Source organism: Girardinichthys multiradiatus, chromosome 2 (genome assembly GCF_021462225.1).
Source record: "Girardinichthys multiradiatus isolate DD_20200921_A chromosome 2, DD_fGirMul_XY1, whole genome shotgun sequence".
Taxonomy (NCBI): Eukaryota; Metazoa; Chordata; class Actinopteri; order Cyprinodontiformes; family Goodeidae; genus Girardinichthys; species Girardinichthys multiradiatus.
In genome coordinates, this window is record NC_061795.1 from 10,198,949 (window position 1) to 10,223,393 (window position 24,445).

At 43.8% G+C, this 24,445-nt stretch overlaps 1 protein-coding gene across 1 annotated transcript in view; it reads left to right on the forward strand.

Moving 5' to 3' along the window:
• The window catches only part of carmil2 (capping protein regulator and myosin 1 linker 2), a 129,072-nt gene extending 109,144 nt beyond the window's left edge, over window positions 1-19,928 (forward strand). The window contains exons 33-38 of the mRNA XM_047389929.1: window positions 1,517-1,585; window positions 2,357-2,598; window positions 14,497-14,632; window positions 16,910-16,999; window positions 17,099-17,185; window positions 17,293-19,928. Of these exons, the coding sequence (XP_047245885.1) occupies window positions 1,517-1,585; window positions 2,357-2,598; window positions 14,497-14,632; window positions 16,910-16,999; window positions 17,099-17,185; window positions 17,293-17,792 (1,124 nt within the window). The 3' untranslated portion in view covers window positions 17,793-19,928. The remainder of the gene's footprint in view (window positions 1-1,516; window positions 1,586-2,356; window positions 2,599-14,496; window positions 14,633-16,909; window positions 17,000-17,098; window positions 17,186-17,292) is intronic.
• The last annotated feature ends 4,517 nt before the right edge of the window (window positions 19,929-24,445 follow it).

Here is a 24,445-nt window from a genome sequence, read left to right on the forward strand (position 1 = left end):
CACTGCCATACATTGTAGTTCCTGTAATTTTAGGGTCGTTATCTGTACTTGGCCTATGACATAATATACCAATAAATTGACATTTATAGTTATAATGTGACAAAATGTTCATTTATCAAGCCCTTCTTTTCTGAGGCTGTGGTGTCCAAATATGTTGCCACAGTGGACAAAATCATTCAGTTGAAACTGCCCATGTGCCACACAATTTTTAAATATTTTTTCTAAATGAGTAAATAAAAAGTTTTTATTTACTCATCAACAATAAACTAAATATGCGATATTTTAATGAAACAAATAATGAGCCATTTTTTGTGGAAAAGACGTCTGTAAATCATTATAGATCCAAAACATAAAAAGGCATTTGTAGGTTTGCCTTATTAAAAGATAGGTAAGCCGTTTCCAAATATGGCTGACTTTTATTTTTTTGACCTAGAAAAAATAAATAGTGTATTCACACGAACAAGAACAGGATTTGGGTCACTCGTTCTTTGAAAACAATATATTTAGCCAAATTTAATATTAAACGCAGATTTGGGTTCCTCTAGTTCTGGGACAAATAGGTACTACTCCTGAATTGTGGTTGGTGGCCGCACAGAATCTGTCCAGGGACCGCTGATGGCACTTTGGACACTCCTGATTTAAACTGAGGCTAAGTTGGGAAAATGTCTAGTCTCTTGAATTTGAGGTCCAGTAGTATCACATTTGCTTTCAATGTGGTTGAAACTGGACAAATATAACAGCTCCACTTCTGTTACCTTACAGATTGTAATAGCAGGCCTCATTCATTGTTTTGATCTGTCCACCCTTTTTATTGCTGTCTTACTGTCTGTAAATATGAGGGTTTTGTTTGTAGGCCACAAAACCATGATTGTTTCTAAGTGCTCCTGCCCCAGCAAGCTTCTTCCGTTTCATTACACAATTCTATAAAAGGCTTTTCCATCATGCCAGTTTTACCACAAAGCTCATTTTAATCTACCCTTATATTTTATCTACAAATTGTAATTTTATTTCCAAACATATTTTACTTTTCAAAAGATTTCTCTTGATTCCTTTTTAGGTGGTTTTAATCTTTCTCAAAAAGGTCTATTTCCTTTAAAGGGTTTAAAAAGCATCTAATGAAGCAATGTATTTTACTACATACTTCTGTCATGGGTTAACATCTTTGAAAGGTCTTGTTTTATTTTTTCATTAAATGAAATTTGAGAAATATTCTGAGATGCAGGGTCTAAACTACTGTAGACTGCTGGGAGAATGAAATGCTTCAGATGATAACATTTCCTCAGTCTCTTATAATTTGGAACATTTTCAGTGATAAGTGTGGAAAGTAAAATTGTTTACATGTGCAGATTAATTGAGAAAATAAGAACAGAAGGAGCATATTTCTTCTCTAGAGGTTTCCAACTCTTGGTTATATAGAAATGTAAAGATTTATGTAAAAACTATTATTTCTCAATATCGGATTTAGAGTTGGAATACATTGTCCCTTAGTGTTTTGTCTTTTCTTTCTGTCTCTAAGGTGCTATCCTAAACAAACCTGAAGTACCTCCCAAAGACATCAAGTCCAGAACAATGTCTACTTCATCAGGTACAAATGGTTTCTTCCCCTGTCTAACATCTTTTATCTGTGCAGACATAACCAGCAAGTCTAAAACAACCTTTGTTGTCTAGAAATGAAGAAAGCAAAAATCCACATACTGTTGCTCTTAGTTTTTTTTTTCTCCTGTTTTCATCCTATGTAAAGCTCTTTGTGTTGCACTAGTCCGCTACAAATAAAAAAACAACTGTTTGGGACACTGGAGCAAAGAAAAAAGCACGTTAGCAGTCTGTTCTACTGCTTCGCATACAACCTAACAGAATGTATAAACCAAAGTAAAGGAGTAAAGGGCAGGTATGGGATATTGTGGTAATGATACAATAAATACAAACAGAGCAAATAATTCAGATAAAATACATCATAAATGAAAACTTGGCATACATTATGTATTTGGATATTCTATATGGAATATTTGTAAAAATTTTTATCTCTGCTCATTAGAGCTTGGGTGAGTCAGTCTGTACTTGATCTGTTTTACTTTCAGAGATCATGTTTTGATGAATGTGTTAGTCTTATATCATTAGTGTAGCTAGCTCTGTGAATCAGATACTGAGACAGACAAGATGGTGGTAGCAGGAGAACATCCAGGCTTAGTGAATCAGGCCCTCAGTTTTAGTCTGTTTGGAGACTTATTGTTGGACTGAAGGGCAAGGTAAAAATCCTGAGTAGGTTTACTAATGTCTTTTTGCATTTACAGTGATTCATTTATTTATGCAATGATTCTGTAGTTAATGTCCTGTCACTCTCAACTTTTGTTTAAAGCTGAGCCCAGGCATCCTCTGAGAGTGCAAGACCTCAACCAACAAATTCTGCTTTACCCAAAGCCTGCCCTTCCTGAACGCATCGTGGGCCCCCTCCTACCCAAACCTTCAATAGCAGTCAAACCACCCCCACCTATCCCAGCTCCTCGCCCCTCCTCTGCTCCTGCTTTCACCAGCTCATCAGAGCAAGTCCAGCTCACAGCTCACACACATGATGGCAGGCCAATGGAAACAACAGAGCAGGTAGCTCTTCACATATAAAGTTACTTTATGTGTTGTAAAAGACTGAAAGATCATACAGCAAATGATGAATACTTCATGTCGTATGACTGCATGGTGAATGTGCAATACCTTTTATACAATACATGAGTGGGGGCCCTAGCAGTCAAATAATTAATAATTTATTAGTTGACTTGATCTAAAAATAGGTTGCAATACTGTCAGTTGCAGCTATTTCAAGAATTTGGCATGCAGATATGTGATATAAAGATACTCACCTATCTTTATATCATAAGTGAAGACACAGAGCATAACATCACAGGAGATTAAGTAATATTGGTTCCTTGCTACAACATCTGAGCAGCACTTGTACAGGTCCTTCTCAAAATATTAGCATATTGTGATAAAGTTCATTATTTTCCATAATGTAATGATGAAAATTTAACATTCATACATTTTAGAGTCATTGCACACTAACTGAAATATTTCAGGTCTTTTATTGTCTTAATACGGATGATTGTGGCATACAGCTCATGAAAACCCAAAATTCCTCTCACAAAATTAGCATATTTCATCTGACCAATAAAAGAAAAGTGTTTTTAATACAAAAAACGTCAACCTTCAAATAATCATGTACAGTTATGCACTCAATACTTGGTCGGGAATCCTTTTGCAGAAATGACTGCTTCAATGCGGCGTGGCATGGAGGCAATCAGCCTGTGGCACTGCTGAGGTCTTATGGAGGCCCAGGATGCTTCGATAGCGGCCTTTAGCTCATCCAGAGTGCTGGGTCTTGAGTTTCTCAACGTTCTCTTCACAATATCCCACAGATTCTCTATGGGGTTCATGTCAGGAAAGTTGGCAGGCCAATTGAGCACAGTGATACCATGGTCAGTAAACCATTTACCAGTGGTTTTGGCACTGTGAGCTGGTGCCAGGTCGTGCTGAAAAATGAAATCTTCATCTCCATAAAGCTTTTCAGCAGATGGAAGCATGAAGTGCGCCAAAATCTCCTGATAGCTAGCTGCATTGACCCTGCCCTTGATAAAACACAGTGGACCAACACCAGCAGCTGACACAGCACCCCAGACCATCACTGACTGTGGGTACTTGACACTGGACTTCTGGCATTTTGGCATTTCCTTCTCACCAGTCTTCCTCCAGACTCTGGCACCTTGATTTCCGAATGACATGCAGAATTTGCTTTCATCCGAAAAAAGTACTTTGGACCACTGAGCAACAGTCCAGTGCTGCTTCTCTGTAGCCCAGGTCAGGCGCTTCTGCCGCTGTTTCTGGTTCAAAAGTGGCTTGACCTGGGGAATGCAGCACCTGTAGCCCATTTCCTGCACACGCCTGTGCACGGTGGCTCTGGATGTTTCTACTCCAGACTCAGTCCACTGCTTCCGCAGCTCCCCCAAGGTCTGGAATCGGCCCTTCTCCACAATCTTCCTCAGGGTCCGGTCACCTCTTCTCGTTGTGCAGCGTTTTCTGCCACACTTTTTCCTTCCCACAGACTTCCCACTGAGGTGCCTTGATACAGCACTCTGGGAAATGCCTATTCGTTCAGAAATTTCTTTCTGTGTCTTACCCTCTTGCTTGAGGGTGTCAATAGTGGCCTTCTGGACAGCAGTCAGGTCGGCAGTCTTACCCATGATTGGGGTTTTGAGTGATGAACCAGGCTGGGAGTTTTAAAGGCCTCAGGAATCTTTTGCAGGTGTTTAGAGTTAACTCGTTGATTCAGATGATTAGGTTCATAGCTCCCCCTCCTTGAACCGTCACCTTAACGTGGTGGAGGGGTTTGAGTGCTCAAATGATCCTAGAGGCTATGTTGTCTGGGGCCTAAATGCCCCTGGTAGGGTCTCCCATGGCAAACAGGCTCTAGGTGATGGGTCAGACAAAGAATGGTTCAAGAACCCCTCATGAAGAACAAAATATCGAGGCACGTGACGTCGCCCGGTACGGCGGAGCCGGGGTCCCACCCTGGAGCCAGGTCTGGGGTCGGGACTCGTCGGAGAGCGCCTGGTGGCCGGGTTGCTCCTCGCGGGACCCAGCCGGGCCAAGCCCGAACGAGAGACGCAAGGCCATCCCCCAGTGGGTCCACCACCTGCAGGGGGAACCGTGAGGGACCGGTGCAAAGAGGATTGGGTGGCGGACGAAGGTGGAGACCTCAGCGGCCCGATCCCCGGATGCTTAGGCTGGCTCTAGGGACGTGGAATGTCACCTCGCTGGGGGGGAAGGAGCCTGAGCTTGTGCGGGAGGTCGAGAGATATCAACTAGAAATAGTCAGGCTCGCCTCCACGCACAGCGTGGGCTCTGGAACCCATCTCCTTGAGAGGGGTTGGACTCTCTTCTACTCTGGAGTGGCCCACGGGGAGAGGCGGCGGGCTGGTGTGGGTTTGCTTGTTGCCCCCCAGCTCAGCCGTCTCGTGTTGGGGTTTACCCCAGTGGATGAGAGGGTTGTATCCCTGCGCCTTCGGGTTGGGGAGAGGTCTCTGACTATCATTTCAGCCTACGGGCCGAGTGGTAGTGCAGAGCACCCTGCCTTCTTGGCGTCCCTGTCGGGGGTGCTGGATAGTGCCCCTCCAGGGGACTCCATTATTCTGCTGGGGGACTTCAACGCCCACGTGGGGAACGACAGTGACACCTGGAGAGGCGTGATCGGGAGGAATGGCCTCCCCGATCTGAATCCGAGTGGTGTTTTGTTATTGGACTTCTGTGCTAGTCACGGATTGTCCATAACGAACACCATGTTCAAACATAAGGGTGTCCATCAGTGCACTTGGCACCAGGACACCCTAGGCAGGAGGTCGATGATCGACTTTGTTGTCGTATCATCAGACCTTCGGCCGCATGTTTTGGACACTCGGGTGAAGAGAGGGGCTGAGCTGTCCACTGATCATCACCTGGTGGTGAGTTGGATCCGCTGGAGGAGGAGAAAGCCGGACAGACTTGGCAGGCCCAAGCGCATAGTGAGGGTCTGCTGGAAACGCCTGGCGGAGCCCTCGCCCAGGGATGTATTCAACTTCCACCTCCGGGAGAGCTTATATACATAGAGTCCGAGTGGACCATGTTCTCTGCATCTATTGTCGATGCTGCTGCCCATAGCTGCGGCCGTAAGGTCTGCGGTGCCTGTCGTGGTGGCAATCCCAGAACCCGGTGGTGGACACCGGCAGTAAGGGATGCTGTTAAGCTGAAGAAGGAGTCCTATCGGCTGTGGTTGGCTTGTGGGACTCCTGAGGCGGCTGACGGGTACCGTGAGGCCAAGCGTGCTGCGGCCCGGGCTGTGGCAGAGGCAAAAACTCGGGCCTGGGAAGAGTTCGGTGAGGCCATGGAGAAGGACTACCGGTTGGCCTCGAAGCGATTCTGACAAACCGTCCGGCGCCTCAGGAGGGGGAAGCAGTGCTTTGCCAACACTGTTTATAGTGGGGGCAGGAGACTGCTGACCTCGACTGAGGACATTATCGGGCGGTGGAAGGAGTACTTCGAGGATCTCCTCAATCCTGCCATCACGCATTCCGTGGTGGAAACAGAGGCTGGGGACTCGGGGTTGGACTCTTTCATCACCCAGGCTGAAGTCACCGAGGTGGTTAAAAATCTCCGCGGTGGCAAGGCTTCGGGGGTGGATGAGATCCGCCCTGAGTACCTCAAGTCTCTGGATGTTGTAGGGCTGTCATGGTTGACATGCCTCTTCAACATTGCGTGGTGGTCGGGGACAGTGCCTCTGGACTGGCAGACTGGGGTGGTGGTCCCCTTTCATAAGAAGGGTGACCGGAGGGTGTGTTCCAACTACTGGGGGATCACACTCCTCAGCCTCCCTGGTAAGGCCTACGCCAGGGTATTGGAGAGGAGAGTCCGACTGATAGTCGAACCTCGGCTTCAGGAGGAACAGTGTGGTTTTCGTCCCAGCCGTGGAACACTGGACCAGCTCTATACCCTCTACAGGGTGCTCGAGGGTTCATGGGAGTTTGCCCAACCGGTTCACATGTGTTTTGTGGACCTGGAGAAGGCATTCGACTGTGTCCCTCGTGATGCCCTGTGGGGGGTGCTCCAGGAGTATGGAATCGGGGGCCCTTTATTAGGGGCCATCCGGTCCCTGTACGAGCGGAGCAGGAGTTTGGTCCGCATTGCCGGCACTAAGTCGGACCTGTTCCCAGTGCATGTTGGACTCCGGCAGGGCTGCCCTTTGTCACCAGTCCTGTTCATAACTTTTATGCACTGGGGCGGTTCGCTGCCGCGTGTGAAGTGGCTGGGATGAAGATCAGCTCCTCCAAGTCCGAGGCCATGGTACTCGACCGGAAAAGGGTGGCTTGTCCTTTTCAGGTTGGAGGGGAGTTCCTTCCTCAATTGGAGGAGTTTAAGTATCTCGGGGTCTTGTTCACGAGTGAGGGAAGAATGGAGCGGGAGATCGACAGACGGATCGGTGCGGCTGCCACAGTAATGGGGGCGCTGTGCCTGTCCATTGTGGTGAAGAGAGAGCTGAGCCGAAAAGCAAAGCTCTCAATTTACTGGTCGGTCTACGTTCCTACCCTCACCTATGGCCATGAACTTTGGGTCATGACCGAAAGAACGAGATCACGGATACAAGCGGCTGAAATGAGATTCCTCCGTAGGGTGGCCGGGCACTCCCTTAGAGATAGGGTGAGGAGCTCGGCCATCCGGGAGGAGCTCGGAGTAGAGCCGCTGCTCCTCCACATTGAGAGGAGCCAGTTGAGGTGGCTCGGGCATCTATACCGGATGCCTCCTGGACGCCTTCCTCGGGAGGTGTTCCAGGCACGTCCCACCGGGAGGAGGCCCAGGGGACGGCCCAGGACACGCTGGAGGGACTATGTCTCTCGGCTGGCCTGGGAACGCCTTGGGCTCCCCCTGGAGGAGCTGGAGGAGGTGTCTGGAGAGAGGGACGTCTGGGCGTCTCTGCTGAGTCTGCTGCCCCCGCGACACGGTCCTGGATAAGCGGAAGACGACGAACGAACGAACGAACGAGGTTCATAGCTCGTTTAGAGACCCTTTTAATGATATGCTAATTTTGTGAGATAGGAATTTTGGGTTTTCATGAGCTGTATGCCAAAATCATCCATATTAAGACAATAAAATACCTGAAATATTTCAGTTAGTGTGCAATGAATCTAAAATATATGAATGTTAAATTTTCATCATGAAATTATGGAAAATAATGAACTTTATCACAATATGCTAATATTTTGAGAAGGACCTGTATAATTATGTTTGCCAAGCTAAGATGGAGATCAGAATGTGCATGTCAGTTTTATACGTGTAAAAAAAGGTGATTCTATACCAGTAGTGTGATTGACTTATGCTAAATTAAACTAGCAAAAGCAATGTTTAAACAACTAATTTGTTTTACATGCATTACCCACATTCTAACCCTCACTGTCTGATCTTTTTTACAATTATAAGAAAAAAATGTTTTTGCTCTCAAACATATTCTAAATTAGGCAGAGCTTTTAAATATAGCTCACATAATAGATGGAGATAGGTGGAAGAGGGAGACACAAATGACTGCTGGTAACAAATACGCATATTTGCAATGTCACAACCAGCATTCCATTTTCTATATACACACACTTGTACATACTGTTCCTTATCCTTATTTATTTGTTTTTACACATTGTGGTTGTTGTTTGAATTGATGTTGATATAGGATGTGAGTGTTGGAAACCGAAGTCAAATTCGTTGGACACAAGCTTGGCCGATAAAGTTGATTTTGATTCTTTATTTTTGAAAAAAAGTATATCTAAAAATCTTCAGGAAGTATTATTAGGAATGTTTAAAGATGTTAAGTAAACATTAAAGTTCTTGAAATATGTTTAATCTGGCTAGACTGGGCAACACATCCATCGCAGGGCAACACGGGAATGTGTTGTCCTGTGATAGATTGGTGACCTGTCCAGGGTGTGCCCTGCCTCTTGCCCGTAGACTGCTGGAGATAGGCACCAGCTCCCCCGTGACCCACTATGGAATAAGTGGTATAGAAGATGATTGAATGGCTAGACTGGGAAACCCATAAATGTAGAGACAAAGGTCAGACTGCAGTTTGTGACATTACACCCCTAAGCGCCAGGGAAATAAAAGAGGAGAAAAAATATCTGTTTAAGAATTAAAATGACCAAAAACTAATATAAAAAAATAAATATTTATAAGCAAAAATATTTTATAAATATATTTGCAAGGGAATAAATATGACAAAAATAAAAGGGCTGGGAAAAATAATATTTTAATAAATTCACATCAATCAAAACTAATAACACAAGGAGTCCTATCGGGTATTTTTGGCCTGTTGAACTCCGGAAGCAGCTGATGCTTGCTGGCAGTCCCAGCAGCATGCTACGCGGGTGGTTGCCGAGGCAAAAACCCGGGCCTGGGAGGAGTTCGGTGAGGCCATGGAAAACGACTTCCGTACAGGCAATTCTGGTCCACCATCGGGTGTCTCAGGGGGGAAGAGGTACACCACCAACACTGTTTTCAGTGGGGAGGGTGTGCTGCTGACCTCGGAGTACCTCGAAGACCTCCTCAATCCCACCGGCACGTCTTCCATTGAGGAAGCGGAGCCTGGGGACCTTAGGGGGGGCTCTCCAATCTCTGGTGCTGAGGTCATCGAGGGGATTAAAAAGCTCATCGGTGGTAAGGCCCCGGGGTTGGGTGAGATTCACCCGGAGTGCCTTAAGGCTCTGGATGTTGTGGGGTTGTGTTGGTTAATGCGACTCTGCAGCATCGCATGGACATCGGGGACAGTTCCATTGGATTGGCAGACCAAGTGGTGGTCCCCCTATTCAGAAAGGGGGACCATAGAGTGTGTTCCAACTATAGGGGAGTCACACTCTTAAGCCTCCCCGGTAAGGTCTATTTGGGGGATCTGGAGAGGAGGGTCCATCGGATAGTCGAACCTCGGATTCAGGCTGAGCAGTGTGGTTTTAGTCCTGTCCGTGGAACACGGGACCAGCTCTACACCCTCAGCAGGGTCCTGGAGGGTTCATGGGAGTTTGTCCAACAAGTCTACATGTGCTTTGTGGACTTGGAATAGGCGTTTGACCGTGTCCCTCTGAGAATCTTGTGGGGTTGCTCCGGGAGTACCAGGCTCTTTGATACGGGCTGTTAGGTCCCTGTACGGTCGTGTCAGAGCTTGGTCCGCATTGCCGGCAGTAATTCGGACTTGTTTCCGGTGAGGGTTGGACTCTGCCAAGGTTGCCCTTTGTCACTGATTCTGTTCATAACATTTATGGACAGAATTTCTTGGCACAGCCAAGGTGTTGAGGGGATCCGTTTTTTGCAGATGATGTGGTCCTATTGGCTTCATCAGCTCGTGATCTACTGCTCTCACTGGAGCTGGGTATGAAGCGGCCGGGATGAGAATCAGTGCCACCAAGTCTGAGGCCATGGTCTTGAGCCGGAAAAGTGCCTTCTCCGGGTCAGGGGGGATGTACTGCCTCAAGTGAAGGAGTTCAAGTATCTTGGGGTCTTGTTCACGAATGAGGGTAAAATGGAGCGGGAGATCGACAGAGGGATTGGTACATCAGCAGTGATGCAGGCGCTGTACCGGTCTGTCGTGGTGAAGAGAGCTCAGTCAAAAAGTGAAGCTCTCGATTTACCGGACGATGTATGTTCCTACCCTCATCTATGGTCATGAGCTTTGGGGTCATGACCGAAAGAACGAGATCACGGATACAAGCGGCTGAAATGAGTTTCCTCCGCATGGTGTCTGGGCTCTCCTTTAGAGATAGGGTGAGAACTTGGTCATCCAGGAGGGACTTAGAGCCGCTGCTTCTCCACATCGAGAGGAGCTAGTTGAGGTGGCTCGGGCATCTGGTTAGAATGCCTCCTGGACGCCTCCCTGGTTAGGTGTTCCGGGCACGTCCCACCAGGAGGAGGCCCAGAGGAAGACCCGCACACGCTGGAGGGACTATGTTTCTCAGCTGGCTTGGGAACGCCTCGGGATTCCCCTGGACGAGCTGGCACAAGTGACTGGGGAGAGGGAAGTCTGGGTCTCTCTTCTTAGGCTGCTGCCCCTGCAACCCGACCCCGGATAATGGGAAGACAATGGATGGATGAATGGATGGTTTCAAATTAAAAGTCTGGTTTCTAAGATAGTATCAATTTCAATTAAAAAATACTTTATCAATCCCAAAGGGAAATTAAATGTTGCTGTAGCTCATTATGAGGATTTCTTCAAAGAGCCGTTGTAGATGCTTATGGCTGTGGGGAGGAAGGATTTCCTGTAGTGCTCCGTCTTACAGTACATCTGAAGAAGCCTCTGACTGAAGACACTCTGTTGTTGTAGGACAGTCTCATGAAGAAGATGCTCAAGGTTCTCCATAATGTTCTTCACTTTATGAAGAATCCGTCTTTCCACAATGATCTCCAGAGGTTCCAAAGGAGTCCCCAGAACAGAGCCAGCCTTCTTTATCAGCTTGTTGAGCTTTTTTAAGTCCCTGTCTCTGATGCTACTTCCCCAGCAGATGATGGCCGAAGAGATCACACTTTCCAAAACAGACTTATAGAAGATATGCAGCATCTTGCTGCAAACAGAAAAGGACCTCAGCTTCCTCAAGAAGTACAGTCTGCTCTGTCCCTTCTTGTAGATGGCTTCACAGTTGCATCTCCACTCTAGTCTGTTGTCCAGGTGAACACCGAGGTATTTATACTCCTCCACCACCTCCACTTCTTCTCCCATGATAGAAATAGTTTTTTACTTATTCCTGTTTCTCTTAAAATCTACAATCATCTCCTTTGTTTTAGTCATGTTCAAAATGAAATGATTGTTTCCACATCATGCCACAAAGCGGTCCACCACCTTCCCGTACTCAGCTTCTTGTCCATCTCTGATCCACCCCACGACTGCTGAATCATCCGAGTATTTCTGCAGATGACAGGAGTCTGTCTTGTACTGGAAGTCTGAGGTGTACAGAGTGAAAAGGAATGGTGAGAGTACAGTCCCCTGTGTTGCTACCTGGTTAGACTCATAACTCTTCAGTCTCACAAACTGTGGTCTGTTTGTCAGGTAGTCTTTGATTCAGGAGATTGTTGAGGCCTCCACCTGAGTCTTCTGGAGTTTCTGACAAAGCAAATCAGGTTGGATTGTATTAAATGCACTGGAGAAATCAAAGAACATGATCCTCACAGTGCTGCTGGATTTGTCCAGATGACAGTGGGTTTGTTGAAGCAGGTGTATGATGACATCTTCAACTCCAACTCCACAGCGATAAGCAAACTGAAGGGGGTCCTAATGGTTTAATGTTTGCTTACTCAGGTGGGCCAACAGGAGTCTCTCTAGGACCTTCATGATGTGGGATGTCAGGGCAACAGGTCTATAGTCATTGAGGACTGATGGGTGAGTTTTCTTTGGTACCGGAACAAGACAGGAGGTCTTCCACAACACCGGAACCTTCTTCTGGGCCAGGCTAAAGTTGAAGAGGTGCTGCAGAATCCCACAGAGCTGCTCTGCACAGGCCTTCAGGACTCTAGAGCTGACATGATCTGGACCAGCAGCCTTATTCCGATTCAGTCTCTCCATTTGCATCTTCACTTGACTTCTTGAGACACACAGGTGGAAGGGGGAAGCAAAGGAAGCCTCAGCATCTTCTGATATGGTTGAAGGCAAACATCTAGAAGCAGAAGGGTCTAGGGCTGAGGTGAAAGATAAAAAATTTGAGATGTTACTGGACAGCTGTGGGTCCTGTGGGTCAAAGGAGGGTGGAATGTCTGTTTGGCTGTGAGCAGGAGAGGAGGATGCGAAGCTTGTTTCTGAACTGAACCTATTGAAGAATGTGTTCAGTTCATTGGCTCTGTCCAGACCTTCATCGGTCTGATCATCCCTCTGCCTGAAGCCGGTGATCTTCTTCATCCCTGTTCACACATCTCTGATATTGTTTTGCTGGAGCTTGCTCTCCAGCTTCTTCTTGTACACCTCCTTGCTGTCTCTTATCTTGACTTTAAGTTGCTTCTGTAAACTCCTCAATAATTTTCTGTCTCCCTCTCTGAAGGCTCTTTTTTTCTTGTTAAGCAGGTCCTTCAGGTCACTGGTTATCCAAGGTTTGTTATTGGGGAAGCATCTCACGGTTCTGGTGGGGATGATGTCATCCACACAGAAGTTTATATAGTTGGTTACTCACTCAGTCATGGCATTGATGTCCTCTCCATGTGACTGGTACAGTGCGTCCCAGTCTGTAGCCTAAAAGCAACCTTGCAGAGCTTCTTCAGCTTTCTGTGACCATTTTCTCACAGTCCTCTTTATTACAGGTTGCCTCTGAACAAGGGGCTTGTATTTTGAGCAGAGAAAAACAAGATTGTGATCTGATTTGCCTAGAGGAGGTCTTGCTGTAGAGATGTATGAGTCCTTGACATTTGCATAAAACAAATCCAATGTTTTGTTTTCTCTGGTAGAGCAGCTGACAAACTGTTGAAATGTTGGAAGTGTAGCAGAGAGTGAAGCATGGTTAAAATCACCAGAAATTGCCACAAAAGCATTGGGGTTTGTGTCTGTAGTTTAGCAACAACTGAGCTGATGGCATCACATGCAGTGTCGGCAACAGCGGAAGGTGGAACGTAAACTGTTGCCAAAATAACACTGGTGAACTCTCTGGGTAAATAGTATGGACAGTTCAAAATCTGGACTGCAGAGATGACACTTCACAGTTACATGTCCTGGATTACACCATCTGTTGTTCACAAGTACTGCCAGTCCACCTCCTTTACATTTGCCGCTCCTCTTTAAATCTCTGTCTGCTCGTATGGTGAAAAAGCCCGGCAGAGAGACGCTGGAGTCGGGGATATGATCCTGCAGCCATGTCTCAGTAAAACACATAATACTGCATGCCCGGTACTCTGACTGGGTCTTTTGTAGGGCTTGGAGTTCATCCAACTTGTTTCCCAACGATCTCACATTGCCCATCATAATCGACGGAAGAGATGGTTTGAACTTCCTCCTTCTCTCTTTTCTCTTAGCTCCTGCTCTGCATCCACGGCGTCTCCTTTTCAACTCATTGGGGATTTGGGGTTGTAGTTGAAGTATTATTTGAGCTTTTAAGATATTAATCAGCTGCTCCCAGTTGTAAGAAACAACCTCATTGCCATGGTAATGCATCATAACAAATGTCCAAAAATAGAAAGTATTAGGAAAAATCCTCCAAGCTGCACAGCATCTGACACCAGAGAGGACAGTCGTCCAAAAAAAAAAAAAAAATCAACTGTATCCACCACAAGAGGAATAGTTCCCAAAAAAGAATAAATCCGAATCAAAAGTAACAGAGCTACTCCAATCTGCTGCCACCTTTAGCGGCGCAATTCTAGAATCTTCATTTAGAATCTTCAATTCTATCTTCTTCTATACAAACTGAAATAATAAATTAGAATAAGTCATAGAACTTAAAGGAGTGTTATTTAATAAAAAATGCAAAAAAACTGAATTCCATTACGAATCGCAGGACTTTATAAAGACTCCTCAACAAGCAATTTATTGTTGTATAAATCCTATTATACTATTTAGAAGTACTAACAAGACAACTACCAGAATGCTGGTGAAGATTCTCAGTCAACCAGGACATGGTCAATCCAATAAGGTTAAAAAAACAAAACAACTGGTTATCAGTTCTTGTAGACATTTCACTCTTTCACACTGTATTGGCCGCGAAAGGAGGCCCTACACCATACTAATAAAATATTGTAGTCTAAAGTAGTTCACACTGTTTGTTGCAATCTCCTCTCCATCTTGATACATCCAAATGTTTGAATATTGCATCTGCCTGTTAGGCCAAATGTATTGTGTACATGTACATGTCTTTTTTAATTTTAAAGCCTTCTCATTGTTATTGATGTATATTGATAAATTATTGGAATTGTTTTATTGCCCAGCACTATTGAATCCATTGTCTAAGTGTATTATAGTCCACTGATCCTGATTCTTGTCTCTAGAATGGCAGCCAGGATAGCGTACAGCGTGAAATCCCCCCTCTGTCTCCCAGGAAAGAACTCCATTCTTTAGTCACAAAATCTTGGAGAGGCGACGGTGCACCAGACCGCAGCGAGAAAGTACAATCAGTCACTGAGGGTATGCTCTTGTACACATATAAACAGGTTAAAATACGTTTTTCAAAATGTCAATGTTTTATAAGGTAATATATTAGTAACATCTTTGTTGATATGAAATTTACACCAGATGTCACCAATGACCCAAGTAATCAACAGATCCAAAGAAATCAAAACAGTCCACAAATGAAGTTACAGGTAGAACCCTGGAATGACAGAGGGAATAAATATCTAAAACACTTACAGAAATGTATTAAATACTTTGAAAAATCTTTCTGCATTATGACAACTTCAAGACATTGTCTGTATGAAGAAACTAGTCCCATGCATTGCTCTGATGTGATATTGACCCATTCTTCCACACAAATTTTCATCAGATCTTGAAGGTTCTGGAGGTCCTTTCTATGCACTCTGTTCTTCAGTTCTTTCCATAGATTTCCAATTGGATACAAGTCAGGTGATTGATTGATCCATTCTAGCTTGTTTTTTTCTTTCTTTCTTTGAAACCAAATATAGGTTTCCTTGACTTTGTGTTTGTGACAATGACATCCAAAGACTTCAGCTTTGGCCTCATCTGACAACATTATATTCTCCTAGCATTTCAATGACTTGTCCAAATCTTCTGCAGCAAAGTTTGAATATGTTTCAACATGGTTTTTCTTCAGCAGTGGAGTCTTGGGCAGTGAATGTGCATAAAGGCCATTCAGTGCATTAATTGTTGTTTTCATCGTAAAATCTGTACCTGTTATTTCCAGGTCCTTCTGAAGTTCTCTGTGAATGTTTCTTGGCTCATGGACAACTCTTTTGATTATTATTATAGGAATCCCAAGGAACTGAGTACGTTCTTTTTATATTGCCACGGAGCATTTATTTAATTCAACATATGGCGAATGGGGTAGTTGTGAAGAAAACAGCAATACACCTTCATTCCTGCAGATAGCATTACTCCTTCACTATTTTTAAGACTATTAGCTAATAATTTTGTTTTTGTTGTTTCAACTGATAAATAATAGATGACGAACAGTTTTAGCTTTAGTTATTCCTTAAGTTGCACTGGATCCATAACATGAAAGTTTAAATCATTTTACATTAAATATTTTACCAACCTTCTTGCTTTACAACTGCATAATTCATTTACAATAACTACTAAACACTGATTAACACACTTATTTCTCTTTTATCAGGTATATTAGATAACTACAGTTTTTATTAGAATAAAAAAATTATAATCAGTACAGGAAATTGACTGTCTAATCATAAGCACCTATTTATATAAAGTGGAAGATGCACAGACTAGAGCAGAGGATGGCAGGACATGAAGAGGGTCACTGAGCTTCTGGGAAACTGCATCCAAACCTGGAACTGTGGTCTCTCCTCCTGCAAAGTTGTGTGCATAAACTATGAAAAATATAAAGTATTATATAAACAAATATATACGTACTCGTCCTCTTCCGCTTTATCCGGGAGCGGGTCGCGGGGGCAGCAGACTCAGCAGAGACGCCCAGACGTCCCTCTCCCCAGACACCTCTTCCAGCTCCTCTGGGGGGAGCCCAAGGCATTCTCAGGCCAGCTGAGAGACATAGTCCCTCCAGCGTGTTCTGGGCCGCCCCCTGGGCCTCCTCCCGGTGGGTCGTGCCTGGAACACCTCCCGAGGAAAGTGTTCAGGAGGCATCTGGTATAGATGCCCAAGCATCTTTACCGGATATATAGGAGATAAATAAATATAAGAATTCATACTCCACTATGTTAGGTTTGCATGAAAAGACAATCTTAGGGAAATGTGTATTGCTGCTCTGATCATCAGCAGTGCATAATGCACTATTAAACATTTTTCTTACAGAACTGTTGGAGAATACTTTATATTTAATTCCAACAATAACTTAATAATGTCACAAATTTCCGGTGACAAATATTCTGTTTTATTTTCTGGTGTTTGCGGTTATTCACCACATACCTACTAAACACTTTATACTCACTCTCAGCTGCCACAAACAGATGGCCACAAGTAATGGAAAAGGGCTAATGTCTCTGCTTTTGATATTTGTACAACTTTGTGCAATGCATTGGTAATGAAAAACCCATTTACAGGCTGTTTGTCAATATTAAATCAGGTGATTTTGATTTACACATAGCAGTAAGAATTCTTTCTAAATACTAAAAGATTTCTGCAGGTTTCTTGGCTTTCTATGCCATTATGGACTCATTTGTTTTCATTTCTTTGTATGGGTTACTTAGGTCAATCACAGATATGTTGATTTTCCAATGTGTTTGCATGCTATGTGTTTCTGCATTCTTTCAGAGAGTCTTCCTAAGCTACGCCAGCACCTAAAGCCCCTCCCACAGCGCAGAGCTGTGTCTGTCCATGAGGATGCACTGGCCGTGACACAAGGTAGAGTTATTGTTTTCATAGGTTTAACACCACTGTTCCTTATTTTATATGCTATGGCAGTTACATCATCAATTAACTTTGAGTTTTGGTTTCTTTTAGAACTCAAGGCTGTTATACAGAAGTCACCAATCCGTTTCCAGGGCAACCACTGGGACCTGCCCTCCTGCAATGAAGATAAAGCACAAGGTACTGACTGAAAGTGGTCCTATCTTTTTTTTAGCTTTTTCTTCTCTTTAGTCACTTAAGGTTTTCATCTGTACACCTGTTCTTCATCCACCCAATCTGCACCACAGAAAAACAATCAGATGATGAAAAGAAGGCAAGGGACCAGATGGATGAACAGAAGGCAGAGAGAGGAAAAGCAAACTGTGGAGGTACAGTGCCTCCAACCAAGCAACTACTTTTACGAGAAGCAGAAGTACCTAAATCAGGGTGTTCCTCTACCACTAGACTTCTCAGTTCAATTGCATTTGACAAGACATTCACTGGAATGGAGAGACCTCCCGAACCACCTAGAAGAGTGGGAAAGTCACCTGTGAACCTTGCACCTCAGAGAAAGAGCCCCACCAGAATCTCAGCGTCCTCACCATTGCGAGAAAAGGCCCCCACCACAATGCCAGTTGGCTCTAAATCCATAGAGTTAACCCATCTAAGCCCCTTTTCCCAGAAGAACAGCTCTGTTGCATTGGATCAGGGTAATAACACACAAAAGAGAGGAGAAACACTTTCTCCACAGCACACAAAGATGGCTGAGCCAGCAGAGGAAAGAACTGAGCCCTGTCTGTTTGACTGACTCACAGAAACAGTCTTACCTGGAAGAGCTCTGCCACATCACTGACATCACGAAGCAGTAGAGTATGATTTTCATGTAGTGTGAATGTCCTACTTTTTTTCAACAGCTCAGTTGTGTTTCCATCATGTGTGCTACGCAAGCTTCACAGTGACCTTTTGGTGTGAATAAACGTTTTACACACTTTCTGACAAAGGGATAATTATAATGTAGATTTGGTTAATTTCTGTTTTTAGATTGATTTAATTTAGCAGGCTTTGCTTGTTTACACCAAAAGGCCAAACTGTTAGCTGGAGCTTACTAGATGCATGCACCAACAGTGTATCTGCTAAATATGTTGGTGCATGCTGAGAGGTCTTCTTCTGACATAGGAAGACAAAATAATGTTAACCTCTTACTTTGTTTTTAGACACACAGTTTATAACCACTAGCATGTTGGATTTTATGTAACCTGACTTTAACAACATTAAATATGGGTTTTTGTACTGTTCTGAAAGACTCATTTAACATATTTATGTTTTAACATATGATGTCAAAACACATTTATTTACATATTTTACCCACACTGTCTTGTTATATACAATTAAAAGTAAGCTTTGAGGCCTATGGTGAACTTGATGGTTATATTTTGTTTATTGAGTTTTGGGTTTTAGCCTTCTGGTTTGTATCAGCTGCATTTCAGCTGCATTTTCAGTCAATCTATAAAACAAAAGTGCTGAAGAACAGCTCTTTTTTTTTCAGTGGGACAGTTCAGGGTTTTGTGATCATGACCCATCAGTATTTTAGTTGCAGTAGATAATTCCCCTAGGATTTCTTAGATGAAACATTGCCTTGTTAACAACTCCAAAACGTTATAAAATAGAGGTGCTCACTTATTTCATCATGGCTTCCGTTAAAGACAGAAATGTGTTGGGCAACAACCTAAGTGTGAGACTGTTGCAAGTCTTTTCTATATCGAGTATCAAAAGTTTGTTCTAAATGTATGTTTTCTCTCAATAGTAGGTTTAATATAGCAAAGAGAGATATGCTCTCAGTTCATGTTCATCTTAGTAGGAAAAGAGCATTATTAAGTTCAAAGATCTCCAAAATATTAAATGAGCTCATGGGAACATGTTTGCACAGAACACGCTATATCAAATGCAAATGTGGAGCCTGTTAAAAAAAATCCTCACATGAACTGCTATGACATTATAGAGGATGGAGTTGTTTTAAACTTCAGATTTTTGGCTCCTGTTTTTTAGCTTTTAGCTCTGAAATAAATCTGTGTTTCATTAAAGTGGAGACATTAAGAGAGTTATCTTCTTGCAGGTAGGATAGTGACTGCCTGTAAAATCACAGCAGGACTAATAACTGAATTGTCCCCTTATGCTAAGTTAAGGCAAAGATTTACAAAACATTGTTTCATGCAAACCAAACTATTTTTAAAACATTTGAGCACTTGAGCACACAACTCACAAATTCAATTACACTCCTACACTTTACACGATGGATTTGCACTGTATAAAGAAGTGCTCGAAGTTTGATGGTAATCACTGGAACACAGTGCTGAAACTTCCACATTTTCTGCATTGCGTACTGTCACCATTTCTTGGATACCAACACTTTTCATACACCTGCCAGTAGGCAACATAAGTCTCAATGTAACTGATCAGCTACATAACATCACATTGAGATGGTCGGATTTAGGGGATCAGGTGACGCATGACTATTGAGGAACAATGATTGGTTAGATTGGGCAGGTTTGACGTGTACTTGCAATTTCTGAATGGATTAGCAACACAAAGAGGATGCAGTAAATCTGTTGGTATTCTACTTAGATTCTGCTCATGCCAGGTGTGATTTTATCATATTGTCATTACTTTATGTGGCAGAATTTTCCAGCAGCTCAGTAGGTCACCAGGTCTGTATGTGTCATCTGATACTATGTGAGATAGCAAAACAACAATGGGATTTAGTCTTTGAAACTCTCAGGGCGGTTGTGGAGGCGGTTGTGTGATTTTTTTTAAAACTGTCATGTTTCTCTTTAACTTGCACACACAGAATATTTACTAAACTGTATAAATCAAATGAGTATGAACAGTGTAAATCGATACCTATACCTGTTATCAATTATTAAAAATTTCTTGATTTGTGTCCTAATTTGTGTCTTCTTATTATTCTAATGTCATTTACTGCCATTATTTTGAGGCTGGGGAACTAATTTTGGTTTGAGACTAATAAAATATTAAAAAAATTATATATTTCTGACTTAATTTTCACTCTAGACATTGAACCTCTATATTTCAGAATGTGAAGTTATTTGCAATATTTATTTATGGAGTGAGCAGTTCTTATTTACAGCAGTCAGATTAAAAGCTATTAATGTATTAATGTTTTTGAAATATAAGGTTAAGAACTGTTTCATTCACCTTATTAATTTTGTTTGGTGTAGCTGATAAAGATTGAAACGTATCAAACGTATCTCTCTTCTTCTCTGAGAAGGTAAGCTCAAGGCTAGGCTTAAAACTTTCCTTTCTGATAAAGCTTATAGTTGGAGTGGTGTAGGTTATCCTGAGCTATCTCTGTAGTTTAGGCTTAGGCTGCTGGAGGACATAATGACTACTTTCACTCTCTCTGCTACATTCTCATACTACTCTCCAATTCTGCATTATTTGCTGTTATTTCAGCTTTTAACTTGGTTCTTTCTCTTTTCTCTTCCTAGAAGCTACACCTGGCCTGACTCTGTGTCTACCTGTGACACTTTTCTGGAGGGCGGCATCGTCCAAGCTTCTGCTGCCAACAACTTAATGCTCATCTTCTACTGATGATACACTTGGCCCTGTCTTTCAGTGTTTAACCCTATTTTTCTCCTAGACGTAGCTACTGACTGAGCTTTTACTGTGACTAATTATATGCGCTTAGGGCACCCAAATGGCTAGCACCACCCCTGCTTGGGGCTGCGGTAGCCTTCCAGGGCTGAGTCCAACTATCCTTTACTGCTCTTGGGTGCTGTGTGTTGCAGGTCTCCAACTGCTCTCGCCACTCTAACAACTGTACACCTGCAGATGATAACATCGCTCATGCACACCCACTCAGTGCAAACACACCTATTTCTACATTTACGTTCATCCAGCCAAACACACACACTCCCACAAGACTCACAAATAATGCAAAAGGTTGAAGGTCACACGTTACCACGTTACTATTACATCAGACCTACTTTGATGCTGAATCCAGCTTTGATTTAATAAAGTCAATCACGCAATTAGGATTCCAAATTAAGATATACTTTTTGTAGAGTAAATCTGCCCTGGCACATGTAGGCAACAAGCCTACATATATGGTCCCTGAAACACCACAATAGAACATGTGAGAAAAAAGAAAGAAAAAAAATCAACCAAACACGAACTCCTTACGTTTTGTGCTAATTTTATCTGTACATTTTCATGCATAACTTTTCTGCCAGTCCCCAGGAGGGGCACTATCCAGCACCCCCGACAGGGGGTGCTGGATAGTGCCCCTCCTGGATAGTGCCCCTTCTTGTCTACTACCACTCGGCCCGTAGGCTGAAATGATAGTCAGAGACCTCTCCCCAACCCGAAGGCGCAGGGATGCGACCCTCTCATCCACAAGGGTAAACCCCAACACGAGGCTGAGCTGGGGGGCGACAAGCAAACCCACCGGCCGTGGAACACTGGACCAGCTCTATACCCTCTACAGAGTACTCGAGGGATCATAGGAGTTTGCCCAACCGGTCCACATGTGTTTTGTGGACCGGTTTGGTTCACAGTCGAATGAAAGCATTCGACTGTGAACTCCCCTCGTGATGCCCTGTGGGGGGTGCTCCAGGAGTATGGAATTGGTGGGCCTGTACTAGGGGCCATCCGATCTCTGTACAAGCGGAGCAGGAGTTTGGTTCGCATTGCCGGCACTAAGTCAGACCTGTTCCCGGTGCATGTTGGACTCCGGCAGGGCTGCCCTTTGTCACCGGTCCTGTTCATAACTTTTATGCACTGGGGCGGTTCGCAGCCACGTGTGAAGTGGCTGGGATGAAGATCAGCTCCTCCAAGTCCGAGGCCATGGTTCTCGACCGGAAAAGGGTGGCTTGTCCTCTTCAGGTTGGAGGGGAGTTCCTGCCTCAAGTGGAGGAGTTGAAGTATCTCAGGGTCTTGTTCACGAGTGAGGGAAGAATGGAGCGGGAGATCGACAGACGGATCGGTGCATCTGCCACAGTAATGGGGGCGCTGTGTCGGTCCGTTGTGGTGAAGAGAGAGCTGAGCCGAAAAGCGAAGCTCTCGATTTACTGGTCGGTCTACGTTCCTACCCTCACCTATGGCCATGAACTTTGGGTCATGACCGAAAGAACGAGATCCCAGGTACAAGTGGCGGAAATGAGCTTCCTGTGGCGGAAATGAGCTTCCTCCTTAGGGTGGCCGGGCACTCCCTTAGAGATAGGGTGAAGAGCTCGGCCATCCGGTAGGGGCTCGGAGTAGAGCCGCTACTCCTCCACATCGAGAGGAGCCAGTTGAGGTGGCTCGGGCATCTATACCGGGTGCCTCCTGGACGCCTTCCTCGGGAGGTGTTCCAGGCACGTCCCACTGGAAGGAGGCCCAGGGGACGGCCCAGGAAACGCTGGAGGGACTATGTCTCTCGGCTGGCCTGGGAACGCCTTGGGCTCCCCCCGGAGGAGCTGGAGGAGGTGTCTGGGGAGAGGGACGTCTGGGCATCTCTGCTGAGTCTGCTGCCCCCGCGACCCGGTCCCGGATAAGTGGAAGACGACGACGACGACTTTTCTGCCAAGCTGAGGCTAGAGGATCCTTCACACATCCATCAACATGTCCTCTTTGTATACCTTCTTCTCTCTCAGACAACTAATGAGTGTCTCTGGGAAAAACAAGCAGTTTCTTCCTTATCAGCATTATCTCCTATATTCTGCAGGACCCTCAACCTTCAAATAAACAGAGACCACAAATAGTGAATTTATTTAGATGCAAGTGTACTTTACTGTTTGAAGCAGCCATTCAGTTACAATACAAAGGTGCAAACAAGGAATTTTTTTTTTCTTATTTATAGTATTTTATGTCATGTTACATCTAACACCGAAACAGATCCATCAGTAAAGTGTTTTTCACTTGTCAAAATAAAACATTTGTGGGGTGTAATGAAAAATAATATCCATTTTTATTAAATTCCATTTCAAAAATAAAAGTTGATTCTCAAATCAAATCAATCCAGCTCCGTGGATTCTTCTGATTTACAGTCACTGGAATGCTTATTCTGCAAAAAAAAAGTCAGTGAAGGTTTTAAGCTTGAACTCAACTGATTATGAAACTAAGTCAGATTTGTAAGACAGTAAAAGTACGTTCAGAACACCAGTGCTATTGGGTAAATTATCAGTTATCATTGGTTAAGGTGATGTGAAACTGAATAAATGCTTCTTTCAGTCTCCTCCTATGCCTTCAATGCTGCATTCTCACATCTGCTAAACTAATCCCAAAATGTTTTTACCTCTCGTCCAATCAGAAGAAACGCAGTGGGCCAGAATAGTACAACTTACATGGTATCATTATAGTATGCAGTGTCGTCACAAAGGTTGAATCAGCTTCTGCTGTCATGCTTGGGGGTAATTAGGTTTCGTCCTCACTGTTTGGATCAGCAGACTCTTCTGATTGAAACAATGGATTGGTAACCATTTTATTCAGATCCTCGGTGGTCATCTCTCTCATTTTCCCATCCGAATCAAGTTGCATGGGCTGGATCAAATTGGTCCTACACAAAGCAGGAACAGTGTGTTAGCATAGACTGCGCATTAAATACTGTAATCATTAAAAAATGGCAGATGTTGAAGGACGTTTCTCCATTATCTTTTTTACTTATCCTTTCTAATGTAAATGCTTGATAGCTATAAATAGGATAACGCTCCCTATTAACTCACCCTTGACTTTATTAGGCACACCTGAATAATTGTTTGTTGACAAAACTGGTGTTTCAGCCAATTACATAACAGTGGCTCAATGCATTAAGGCATCTAGGCAAGGTGAAGACAACTTTCTGAAGTTCAAGCAATTTTCAGAATGGAAAATAAATTTAAGTGACTTTGAACATGGCATGGTTGTTGGTGCCTAACAGGCTGGTCTGAGGATTTCAGAAACTGTTGATCGCCTAGGATTCTTACACACAACCATCTCTGAGGTTTGCAGAGAATGATCTGAAGAAGAGAAAATATGCAGTGAGCAGTACCTGAGTGGAAAATAGTATTTAGTTGATGTACGGGACATAGGATAATGGCCAGACTGTTTGAGATGATAGACAGGCAAAAGCTGCTCAAATAACAGTTTGCTACAACCAGGGTATTCAGAATACCATTTCAAGCAGATGGGCTACAGCAGCAGAAGACCTCGCAGACTGCAACCCCTGTCACCCAAAAATGTTCACAAGTCATTTTTCCAAGTCAAGCCTGAAATAAACATTTTCTAATCAAATTGATGACATCTAGGTCACCTCTAACCCTGTACTTGTCTTATCTTTCAATCTTTTAACAGCTAACTTTTAATCATATAACATTTAAATCATCATCCAAAAATTGGCGGATTAATATCATTTTTTTATATAAATACAATATTTACCCTTTTAGAAATATCCATAGGCATTTAACCAGTACAAAAAATTAGAGAAAG